This window comes from Rhincodon typus, chromosome 2 (assembly GCF_021869965.1).
Source record: "Rhincodon typus isolate 14 chromosome 2, sRhiTyp1.1, whole genome shotgun sequence".
Taxonomy (NCBI): domain Eukaryota; kingdom Metazoa; phylum Chordata; class Chondrichthyes; order Orectolobiformes; family Rhincodontidae; genus Rhincodon; species Rhincodon typus.
This window is the reverse complement of record NC_063333.1, coordinates 50,755,363-50,768,589: the sequence shown is the minus strand read 5'-3', so window position 1 is coordinate 50,768,589 and position 13,227 is coordinate 50,755,363. Positions and strand designations below refer to the sequence as shown.

General features: G+C 39.5%; 1 protein-coding gene across 1 annotated transcript in view; it reads right to left on the bottom strand.

Moving 5' to 3' along the window:
• LOC125485397 (dynein axonemal heavy chain 5-like) overlaps positions 1–13,227 on the bottom strand; it is a 77,677-nt gene that overhangs the window by 27,429 nt on the left and 37,021 nt on the right. The window contains exons 11-13 of the mRNA XM_048608013.1: positions 11,113–11,777; positions 8,892–9,172; positions 663–878 (exon numbers count right to left, since the gene is read on the bottom strand). Coding sequence (XP_048463970.1) covers positions 663–878; positions 8,892–9,172; positions 11,113–11,777 — 1,162 coding nt within the window. The remainder of the gene's footprint in view (positions 1–662; positions 879–8,891; positions 9,173–11,112; positions 11,778–13,227) is intronic.

Here is a 13,227-nt window from a genome sequence, read left to right as displayed (position 1 = left end):
CAGCCAAGCAGGAGCAGACTTTTTAAAATTGGCACAAGAATCAACAAAGACATGAGGAAAATCTTTTTCATGCAGCATGTATTTAGGATTTGGAATGAACTGTCTGAGGGTGGATGCATATTCAATTCAGACATTTCAGGGGAATTGAATTATTATCTGAAGTGAATGAATGCACAGGACTACAGGGAAAGGACCAGGGAGTGGCACAAGGTAATTTGCTCCTTTGGAGAGACAACAGAGACACAACTAGCTAGCTATTCAAACAGTTTCAGTGATAGTAGATTCTTATTAGGCATGGTAACTTCAGTGGATTATTTTTAGATGTGTGAGGGTTCAATTGACAACTTAATCTCCATCAACAGAATAGTTGTTGAGTGTTGGGAAACAGTTGACTAGTTTCCCCATACATACATCTAATTGGTAAAGGTATGGAGGCAATTGTGAATCCAGTTCTGTGGCATCTATAGAGACCTTGGATCAGCCAAAAGGTACCTTCCAGTTTTGGATGAAGCACTGTTCAAAGGTTCTTCATTGCAAAACAAGGTTAACCAGCGTATAATAAATCAAGTTCCAAACTTTAACTAAATGGATTTGAACTCTCTTAATTCACAACTGAAACCAGCTCACACAGACAGAAATGACAGGAAAGGTTTCTTTTGTACCTTTGCAAATGTTAGCAGCATGTTAAGAAATGACGCGTTGTTCATCAGCTTTGAAGCTTCACCCCATGAAGGTTTCACACAAGGTCGATCTGGATCAAGAGTCACGGCATCTACTTTTCTTTGGAAGAGAAGCAGCACACAGTCCATGATTCGCATGATCAAGTGAGGTGGTTTGCCCAACTTGCGCACTGTGGCAATATCGGCAGGTTTGATAGTCTGGAAATATTTTAAAACGATATATACTATTATTTTTGTTAAAGGCTTCTTATCTTATTCATCAAGAATGCAAGCAATCACTAATAAAGATTCCGTTAAGTTGCTGTTTAATATACTAGTTAAGTACACAAGTATACATCCAGTATACTAATGTTACAAAAACAGAAATTGCTTGAGAAATAATTCTGAAGAAGGACCACTGGACTTGAAATGTTAACTCTGTTTTCTCTCCAAAGGTGCTGCCAGACGTGCTGAATTTCTCCAAAAATTTCTGTTTTTGTTTCAGATTCCCACAGTTCTTCATTTTATATTCATATTGCAACATTGGAAAATGCACATTAACATAAAAATGTCACAGAGTGACTACTGTCTTCAAACCTGCGTGTTAATCAAGTGCACAAGCTGAAAAACGCAGTCAATCCATGGTAAAAACGAAAATTTATCCACATAGTTTCTCAAAGTAATTTTGAACAATAAATTTAAGGAAAATTATTGTTGCTTTAGTATATCCCAGATATACAATATTTGTTTGGTCCATCTGCCAACTTATATTCAGGAATTCTAAGTGAACACACACTAATTTACAATTGGAACATGACAGTAACAGGTTGTAGTAAGACAGAAGCTGATTTAGGGCATATTTTCTTTCATCAACCATGGCATATTTAATCATCGCTAAAGGAAAGACAAGAAATTGAAGGTTCTTATCTTGCACTCATCGGGACTGAAACACAACAAAATTTCAATAATAGGTAGCAACAATTTGTACAGCATGAAAAGAGGGTGTTGATTGGTTGGATAATGGCTGGCATGGAAATGTACCAGGAACTGTTAACCATATTTCTGATATGGCAATTCGATTTACCTATTTAGCTTTATTTGTGTCACTTGTTCATAGATGTGGCAAGATTTCTATCTGCCATGATCTGCTCCAGGCTGTAGTCTTATATGAGGCCTTCCATGGTATATATCTTGAATTGCCAAAATTCTCCCACCACGTTAAGGCCGTTCATATCATTCTGGCTCAAGAACAGCACTCTAGGAACAGGGTAAGGGATAGTGATGTGCTGCAATCCCAGGCAATCCCATCAGCAGTAAGTGTCTGCAGCTTGTGCAACTTCAACTCAGATTTATCAAGCTAACATTTAAGCTGCAGTCTTTGCAGGTCATCAGGGAGGACAAGAGTCACCAAGATGACTTTCATATCCCTGAGGATAAATAGAACTTTAGAGTCAGTCAATGGCCAAGGTCAGGTAGCTGTGACTGCGAGCCAGACAATTATAGGGAACCAACATTTAGCGATGGAGAAGCCTCATCTCCTGTTTTTGCCCAACAGGCAGGAGGTGCTGGCTCCTGTATGAATGAGAAGAAGCATTGCTGTGTAGGTGATCAAATTCGCCATGGCACCATGGTGCAGGATGCTTTTCAACGGGGTGGGGTGGAGGTGCAAAAAGGAATAAGGTATTATAAGTGACATTATATTCAGGGAAACTTGACCCAGATCTGGAATTTAGTTGATAATCCCAAACTCATGATGGATATGGAATATCAGCTCCCATCCACTCTAAGTGTATGTACCTATGTCGCTCACACTGCTATCTTTGTTGGAATGAGATACAACTCATATTCAGCGAGAATCAGCAATATCAGCCCTGTCTATGCAGACAATTTCTGTTATGATTCAGTGGCAGATAGGTAAGGAAGGCTCCTCTTTGTTTGCTGGAGGCAATTAGCCACACATAAACCTCTGCATGGGGACTTAAGGTGACAGGAATCTCTATCTGGCAATCTCAGAAGAGTTTCATTGGCATCCCTGCTTTATAAACACTATAAACAATGGTATTTACAGAACACATTCAGCAGAGTAAAACACCTCCAGCACTTCACAAGAGCATGTCAGAAAAAAGCTGACACCAAGCCAAAGAAGGTGAAAACTAAGACAAGCATTCAAATGTTTGATCCAAGAGGCAGCCTTTAAGCAGCATCTTAAAGAAGGAGAAATAGGTATAGCTATTTGTGACAGGGTTGCAGTGCTTCGGAGCCAGACAGCTAAAGACACAGCTGTCAATTGTGGACCAAAGGAAGTTGGTGGTACACAAAAGAAGAGAGTTGGAGTGCTGAAGAGGGAAAGGGAAGTTACAGCAATACAGGGTGCTGCTATCGAGGGATTTGAAAAAAAGGTAAGGAAGTTGACATGTAGATATGTCATCTCTTGGTGACAGATTTACAGACAACTGTAATCAAAGAGGCAGCTCTTGCTGTGGAAGTAACAGTCAGTATTTACATTACTGGATTTTCCATGCCTCCACTCATGTGATGAATTGAATTGATTTTTATCTTCACAAAAAAGGGTAAGAGGCACCTACTGCAGCATCCTTCAGCTATTTGTTCACAGACTCCATTTCATTCTTCCATGTTGACTTTACTTTGATATTCCACCCTAAAAAGGCTAAAAGTTAATTACTGATGCATCACATTTCAAAGTGGCCTCTTTCTCTTTAAACTGGAGTTGCCAGCTCCTGTTCCAAAACACTACAGACAGTCATATGCTCTGTGTCCAGCACCAGTAGTGTAAAAACATATTTAAATTATATACCTGAGCTGCACTTGACATTATCAGTGAGCACAGCTCTCCATTTTCTAGCATGTAGTGCAGCAGTTGCCATGTGGTCACTGTAGCAGACACACAAATGATCACAATGTCAGCTTCATAAAAATTATAGGTGTGAGAAAATTGACAGTTATTAAATAAAGGCTTGCTGTTATCACCAAGTAGTTTCAGAGCAAGAAGACTAAAGCTCAAGGTTGGGAACTGAAATTTAAATAACTTCTTAAATCATTTCTTACTGTTATGAGAAAATTAAAAAAAACAGGAGCAGAAGAAGATATTCAGCCCATCAAGCCTGCTGTGCCTTTTGTTTTCCTTTTTCGCATTTATGAAATGTGGGAGCCTTTGCCTATGCCTGCATTCACAAACAATATGTGTTTTAAGGGATGCATTCTACATGGAAATACCTCTACCAATCAGAGTCCACTTGCCAACCAATCCGTACTCTCTTTGCAGTATAAATGCTGGTTTTTTAGTTCAATTTGTATTCTTGTGAAATGTCCTGATGAAATGCTTCCACAAAATGTGTCATTTTCAGGAGTACCAAAGGGATTTCAGCAAAAAACAGCTATTAAAGGGCAAATGAATTGTTTCTCTGAATACAATACTGCCATTAAGCCACACTGTCTCTACTTAATAAAAGATCAAATTGTTCCTTTGCAACTTTGTTTTTGTTCTTGATTTACAGCATCTGCAATTCTTTTGGTTTTTATCAAATTGTTTCGTTACACATTCAATTTTTTTTATTATCATCTGTAGATGCCACGAATCCTTTGGGTGGGAATTAGGTGCCCTTTGGAACTGGTAGTTGTGGAGAAGGATGTATGTAAACAATGCCTAAACCTCTTGGAATTGTCCATCTTGTCATGACCTGTCAACAAGGGAGGGGGTGGTGGAATGGTAATAACACTGAACTAATAATCTAGAGACCCAAGTTAATGCTCTGGGGACAACGATTCAAATCCCACCATGGCAGATGGTGAAATTTGTATTCAATAAAATATTTAATTAAAAATTGCAGACTTATTGTAACCACTTGTCAATTGTCATAACGGAAAACCCACTGGGTTCAGCAGTGCCCTTTGGGGAATGCAAACTGCTATCTTTACTTGGTTTGGCCTCCATTTGACTGATGACCCACATTGATGCAGTTGTCTCTCAACTATCCTCTGAAGTGGCCCCAGGAAGCCACTTAGGTCAAGGGACATTTAAGGACAGTTAAGAAGTTAAGAAGTTCTGGCCAAGCCACTCACCCACATCCCATTAATGCACAAAAAAAGTGCTGACCTATCAACAAGTACCAACCTATCAAAAAACGTCAAAATGTGTTTCTAAGGATTGAGATTGTTTTTCTCAACGGAGTGTGGTCTATAACATAAAAATTCTAAAAGTAGAACATATATCCTATGTGCATGGGTACTTGTAGACATTCAATGGCTTGGTATTGTAGGTGACAAGGAAGGCGGTAGTAGGTGGAAGTAGTCAATTAGTTGGCATAGGGGAATGGGGGCCCATGGGGAATCCATCGAGGTCATTTGGTTGCGTGTGTTGACATTGGTGTGCCGGGGAATAATGAACATGAGGCAATGTGAGGGGGAGGGATATAAAATATTTCTCTCCTTTTGGATAGGCAGATATCCATTTGGATCTGGACCCAGGACACTTTTGGTGAAGGTAAGCCACCCTTTAGGAAAGGTAAAATACCTTTTGATATAGGTACTGCAAACTTTGGGATAGTGAAAAGCCATGTTTGTGCATAAAAAGTGCATAAACTCATTGAGGCTGGAAAGTTGTCAAGAAACTTTCCAAAAGATGTATTTTTAAAAAGGAAAACAGTGCTAGATTTCAGAATGTTTATTTATATTAAACTATTACAGAATTTGTGCCACATGACTGATTTCCCAAACTATAATTTTCACAATGTGGTATTTAATGATAGACAGCTCCATCTGCTTATTGAATGGAAATGTTGACATAGTTGACAACAGTTGAGTGAAATGTATTTTTTTTCACAGAAAGGCAAAACACTGCATATGCTGGAAATCTGAAACAAGCACAGAGAATGCTGGAAAATCTCAGCAGATCAGGCAGCATCTGGGGAGAGAAATAGAATTCATGTTTCAAGTCTAAAAAGACTCTTCTTCAAAACTGACAAACAGCAAAAGTCCCTGAAGCAAGATGTTTGCTTTCAGAAGGAATTTGTTGAAGCAAGTGCAATATGCTGAATATTTTGTATCAATGAGAATTTGATTTTTTTCACGATAGTGACTTCACCAATAGTTTGGTAAAATTAGTTTTCTGAGATAATGCCTCCGGATTAATGCCCAAATTAGATAATATGTAAGTTGGCATGGACTGAGAAAGTCAAAAGTTGTGAGTTGGGAATAATGATTGGCACTGGAGTGACTATGTCTATAAGGAACCATGGAGATGACTAGAGGCATATCAGATATGAAGGACAATAGGAGATGGGTAGGTTGGCAAAGGGGTATCAGCAGCCATGGGTTTGGGTACAGGGGCACAGGTTATCAATGGATGGGGTATGGTGCGTGAAGAGAGTGAGGAAGTTATAATAAGAAGAATCTTTACTATTTTAATCTTTATTTTAAAAATTGAACACAGTACTGAAGCACTAAGGCAGGTTTTCAGCTTAGCCTATCTCAAGAAGTGCCAAACTCTTAGGCTCTTCCCCAGTCTGGCCTGACTCCCAATCCATGCCCTTGTCAGCCACTGCTCTCTCACTCCCGCCACACACTCACAGAATGGAACTCAGAAATGTGGCCATCCATTATTAAAGATCCTGTTCACAGAGCTAGAATTTCTCCTGACTCTGTGCACCTGACCTGGGAACTAAAATCAGAGCCAGAGATTTCACATTTCACAAATCCATTTTCTTACAGCCTGCATTGACTCACATTAAGTCAGCTGAAAACTTTACTAGCTAGATCAATATGCTTTATGCAATGCTGTTTGACAAAATCTTATCGTGCATGGTTTGAGAACCAAGCAATTAATGCCAAAGAAGCACTTGACCCAACTAATAAGGCTGAAGCTGAGAACCACAACAACTTATATTAACGTAGCACTCTAATGTAATGAAATGTCCCAAGGCACTTCATAGGTGAATTATAAAATGCAATATGACACCAAGCATTTAAAGCGATGTTAAGTCAGGTGACCAAGCAGTCAAAGAGATAGGTTTTAAGGAATGCCTTAATAGAAGAAACCAGAGATGCAGAGCAGTGTAGGGAGGGCATTCTAAAACTCAGGTCACATGGAACTGAAGACGCAGGAATCGCAATGGGAAAATTAAAATTGAATTGAAATTAAAATTAAAGATGAATGTAGATTTCTGTAAGGGTGCCAGAGGAGATTACACAGATATGGATGAGTGAGGCCACAGCAGGATTTGAAAATAAGGATGAAAATATTAAAAGATAGAAATTGCTTTATTGGGAGCCAGTGTAAATCAGCAAGCCACAGGGATGATCGGTGAACATGACTCAGTGTGAGTTAGAAAATGGGCAGCAACAATCTAGATGATGGATGAATTACAAAGGGTTGAATACTGTGTGGAAATTGTCAAATATTGAGATAACAAAAATATGAATAAGTACTTTCAAAGAACTCGAACAAATGTCTTTCAATAGCAGATGAACTGAGATAAGGAAAAAGTCGGTTGGGAAGTCATGTTGCAGCTGTACAAGATATTGATGAGGCCACTTTTGGAACACTGCATATAATTCTGGTCGCCCTGCTATAGGAAGGATGTTGTTAAACTAGAAGGAGTACAGAAAAGATTTACAAGGATGTTGTTAGGACTGAAGGGTTTGAGTTATAAGGAGAGGCTGGACAGGCTGGGACTGTTTTCCCTGGAGCATTGGAGGCTGATGGGTGACCTTCTAGATGTTTATAAAGTCATGAGGGGTATAGATAAGATGAATAGACAAGGTCTTTTCCCCAGGGCAGGGAAGTCCAAAGCTAGAGGGCATAGGTTAGGGTGAGAGGGGAAAGATTTAAATGGGCCCAGAGGGATAACTTTTTCACATAGAGGGCGGTACGTGTATGGAACGAGCTACCAGACGAAGTGGTGGAGGAAGGTACAATTACAACATTTAAAAGGCATTTGGGGACATGTAAATGAATAGGAAGATTTAGAGAAATATGGGCCAAATGCAGGCAAATGGGACTAGTTCAGCTTAGGATACCTGGTCTGCATGGACGAGTTGGACTAAAGGTCTGTTTCTGTGGTGTATGACTCTATTGTACTATAATAGGTGTCATTACTGACGGTGCAAACAGATGGTTACAAGTTCATCTTGGGATCAAACTTGATGTCAAAGCTTAGTACAGACTGCTCAGTCTCAGATTAATTTCCCCACTGTCAGGAAGAGGGAAGCAAATGCTAGGAGTCTGTGTTTGGAGCAGGAACCAAATGCAATGGTTTCAGCGTCCCAAGTATTTCGTTATCTGAACTTCTGAAGTATATTTATAAATATAACAAGACCAACAAAACTGTAGGAAATTTGACAGGCATGAAAAATATACAATTCTGAACTTATTTAGCTGCCTTTCTCCACCATAATTTGTGTGTTCCTCAAGCCTTTGTGTGCTGGAGGACTTGACAGAGTAGATGCGGAAAGGTTGTTTCTCCTTGTGGGAGAGTCTAGGATCACAGGGCATCATTTCAGAATAAGGGGTCTTCCACTTAAGACAGAGATGAAAAGGAATTTGTTTTCTCAGCGGACAGTGAACCTATGGAATTCCTTACCATAGAGGGTTGTCAAGGCCGGGTCATTAAGTATATTCGAGGCTCAGATAATCATTATTAATCAGTAAAGGAATCAAGGGTTAGGGGAAAAAGGCAGGAAATTGGAATTGAGGGTTATCAGATCAGCCATGATGTCAATGAATGGTGGAGCAGACAAGGTGGGCTGCACGGCTTATTTCTGCCTCTATATATTATGGTCTGTCAATTGTACATAAATTTTTAATGAATAAATTGTCCAAAATACAAAGAGAAGATTACAGTTTTAATGAAATTCTGATAAGATCTAGGAATTCTGCACAGCAAACAATTTAAATACTTTGTGCCATTCATTAAGTTTTACTGGCATTGAATTTTTCCTCCCACCCCAAGCACATAAACACACTGCAACAGGCTCTCAAAATACAGCAATAAATGGTGTACTCAGAGAAGTTCTTTAATAGAAGCCTGATGAATATCTGGTGCCAGGAAACTATTACTGCCTTTCTTTCACCTCAAAGAAAAAGTGTCAAGATCAACAACATCATTTTATTGAGACTATTGAAATAGAATAATTGAGAAGGAAGGATTGGAAAATAAATTCATGTTAACACAAGCCCAATAACTGGCTAATTCGATACATTGCTAGCATACAAACCTGCAAAGCTGCTTCTGCCTCTTCCAAAGCAGGCTTAGCTGCCTCCAATTTTGTTTCAGCTATTGCTTTGTCAGCTGCAATTTCATCTACAATTAGCTGAGCCTTGTCTTTCACTTTTTGAACCTGTGTTTTAACTGTTTCAGCAGCCTGGGCCTTTAAAGTCACTTCCTCAAGAACTTCATCTGCTTTTTTCGAAGCGACTGCCAAGTCTTGTTCCTTAATCACAAGTTCTTTGGACAACTCATTCACTGACACCTCAGCTTCCATTAGCTTTGCCAATCCTGCATTTTAAAAAAAAGGGACAACAGTTTAAGAGGAAAGAGTGCCAGTTTTCTTGAACTAAAATGACAAACTGACTCAGAGCATTAAAGGTCAAAATTTTTAAGATAGATATTGCCATGGTACATCTTAAGGCTTTAGGAAGCTACATAATAGATTCCTTAGAACAATACCATCATAGTTACTTCTTTTTTGAGTATATTGTGTATTAACTGAAGGTAAAACAGAATGATAAAGGAATCTGCTTGTAACATAGCTGTGACATGGGTCCTATGTTTGGACTACATGTACATATTTAGTTTCTCCAATGGTGAATTTAAAGAGGGAATGACCCGTATAGTCCAGCGTGCAGTCTCCAACCATGTCAATCCTGTCTGTAACTTTACAGGGGTGGGGGAAGAAGACATCATGTGGTCTTCCCACCCTTGGGGTTGTTGAGGGCCTTTGAGAGCAAATTAATGGCCAGTTAAGGACCACATGGTGCCATCACTAGTATTTCACACATGGCAGGGGATGTGTGGGGAGATACCCACATCAGACAGCAGCCCATCAGCTTAGGCTATACAGGCTGGTGTAGGGCAAGGGTGCAACCTTTGCAGACCTCCTGAGGCCAGTGAGGCATCCCGTCACTAGACTGTCTGCCTTCTTACTTTAAGCCTCCATCTGACCACTTGAACTGTGCTTTCCATTCCCTGAGCCACCTCATCAAGACCCTGAACCTGTAATTATCTGGGTGCTTCAGCATGGTGGGAGCTAGTGTAGCTCCTGCAATAGCCTTCTGGGATTACAGGGCTGCCAACCATCAGATCACCCATTTACACTCTAAGGGATGTCTTCCTCCCCAGTCTGAGTGCAAAGCTAGGACCTAGAGTTAAATTACTGAGACAGCACTTGGAATCACGGGGAGTTCCCCTGTCCCTGACACGTTAGGTGAAGTTGGGTCAGCTCTGCTGACAGCAAACTCATATACATATGACTTGCTGTCATGCTAACATTTCTGTCCTAGTCCAACCACAATGCTCCAGCAAAGCCCAACACAAGCTGGAGGGACAGCATCTCATTTTCCACATAGGCACTTTACAGTCATCAGGAATCAACATTGAGTTCAACAACTTCACACTATTTACATTGTCTTCCATTTCCCTTAATGTTGCGTACTAGTGCACTATAGTTCATATGGGATTGAGATTACAGACCTGAGACTGGGAGATTGCAATCTGATTCATGTCTCCTGTTGAATTCATGAAGGTGGTGACTTGCTTTACAGGACAAAGGTTACTCTTTGGCAACCATCAGTGAACAGTTCAGTCACCGGAATTACAACAATACTGACTTGTGTTACGAACAGGTTCAAATCCTATATTCACTAGAATTCATGCCAAATTTGATTTTCTTTCATTTAATATTTTTTCAATATTCAATTAAAGCAGCATCCCTCTCATAATCTGCATGGTGAATATAAACTATAAGACTGCAAATATAGCAACACACGAACCATGTTGGAGCCAAAAGATTGGACAAATAGTTATTCCTTTTGTGTTTGCTCTAACTTTTATTTCTCTTGTTAACCATGACTGACTGCTAGAATGTTTTAGTGAATCCCTCTTAAGAGCATAATCCAACTGGACAAAGTGTTCAGTAGGCACCTGTACATTTACATAAGCAGTAAATCTGGTCCATAGAATCATATCAGATAATGTAAAGTAGTATCTTGTACACATAAGTCAAATTAACAAGTTAATAACAAGCTTCCTTTATATGTCTCAGGGTTTAATTAGACTGAATCAATTCATGCTCCCCTTATCAGTTTTCAGAATCAATTAGAAAAAAACACAAGTAAGAAACTAAACTGCAGTGACAGAGATAAATGGCAGGATTGACTGTGTGTTGATAATTGTAGTGCATGAACATTGGTATACTAACTAAATTGATAAGTCTGTACCTGTTTTCATTCGGTTTGATAGCATTTCCACATAAGCAAACTTCTCTGCATAGATAGTTTTGTAGCCTCCAATGAAAGATAAGTAAGACTTGGGAGTCACATAGGTCTGACGTCTAAATCGTTCAAAGTATTCAACAGATTTCTCTGCTACAGTATCTTGAAATGTTCCCATAGTATTCACAACACTCTGCTTTACTTGTGCTGTGCATTCTATTGTGTAAAATGCTAAGAAATGTTGCGCAACTGCAATGAGGGCATCTTTGGGCCAACGCTGAAACCAGTCCATGGTGCAACCAGAGATTAGACCAGGAAATTTCAATGCACGAGTACGAAACTTCTCTCCAACTGGAGAAAAACAAAGAATCACGTGCAAATTGCTACGCACTCGTGAAAGGAAGTAATCATAGAGATTTTCAACAGTTGGAGGCCGTCTTGGATACTCCTTTTTCATTACTGGAATTAAGTCTTGGGTAATTTCATCAATTTCATCTCGAGCAAAGAGGTTTGACACCTCGCCTGAGGCTAGAACATTGTTCATGTATTCCAAGAAGGACTCATCTTTGATTTCATTATCTGTAAATATAAATGCCACACCCATTCCTTTTTGTCCAGCTGTACGATACAGAATCTTCAGATCATCCATAAGATTACCTGTATTGTAGGTTCTAAAACAGAAATATGATAATTAATAACATTACATTTACACAGCAATTATTATTTCTTTTTCCATAAAGAATGCTCTAAGCCATTTTACAAACAGGCACATGGAAAATAGCAACCAAATGACAGACATGTCATAAATGGTAAATTAATGTTTGGTCAAAGTTTTATAGAATATTGTGTAAAATGGAGAGGTAGGTCCAAGTGGTTTACAAAGGCAAGTGCAGGGAGCAAGGCATTTACATCATCAAGGATAGACAGGTTCAGAGAAGAAATGTACACAAGAGATAAGTAGTTCAATGAAAAATAAATAAGCAAGTGGAAACAGCTGTAAACCTCAAGCATGGCACATGTATGCTGAGTTGGGGCAGCTGGGATATGAGTTGTTTGTTTTTATAGAAACTAACTGACTGACATCTTATTTGTATAATAGATGTGATCCATCAGGATGTAAGTAATGACTGCTTATTTAGTAACCTATCTTTATCTAGATTTCATTTGTAATTTTTAGCTATAGTTATTGTCCTGACTGCACTAATAATCGTATTTATTTTCCATGCAGAACTGTATGACCGCAGCATCTATAAAGTTTACTTGTTACTGTGGAGAGAAAGCAGAGTTAATGTTTCCAGGTTTCGACTGAAACGTGGCAAGTAACATCTGAGGCAATGTCAGGCAATGACCATTCCCAACAAGAGAGAATCTAACCATCGTCATTTAACATTTACTATATCCTCCACAATCAACATCCTGGGAGTTATCATTGACCAGAAACTGGACTGAAGTAACCATATAAATACAGCAGCTACAAGATGAAGTCTGAGGCTAGGAATACTGCAGCAAGTAACTCACCTCCTGACTACCCAACTACAAGGCACAGGGTGTAAGGGTGTGATGGAATATTCTCCACTTGCCTAGATGGGTACAGCTCCAACAACACTCAAGAAACTTGATACCATTCAGAACAAAGCAGCCCACTTGATTGGCACCACATCCACAAACACCGACTCCCTCCACCAATGGCACTCAGCAACAGCAGTGTATACTATCTACAAGATACACTGCAGAAATTCTCCAAAGATCCTTAGGCAGTACCATTCCGAATCCACAACCACTAGCATCTAGAAATACAAGCGCAGTAGATACAATGGGAATGCCAGCACCTTCAAGTTCCCCTCCAAACCACTCATCAGCTGACTTGATGTGGAAGTACTAGTGTTAGACTGGGGGACAAAGTCAGAAGTCACACAACACCAGGTTATAGTCCAACAGGTTTATTTGAAATCAGAGGCTTTTGGAGCACTGCTCCTTCATCAGGTGAAGTAGAGAGAAGCGCACAGGCACAGAATTTATGGGCAGAGAGATCTTTGCAAGATAATTCCAGATAATTAAGCCTGTCAAAAGACATTTGTGGCTCTTATACCTATCATGTTATTCCAGCAATTTTGTTTGTTT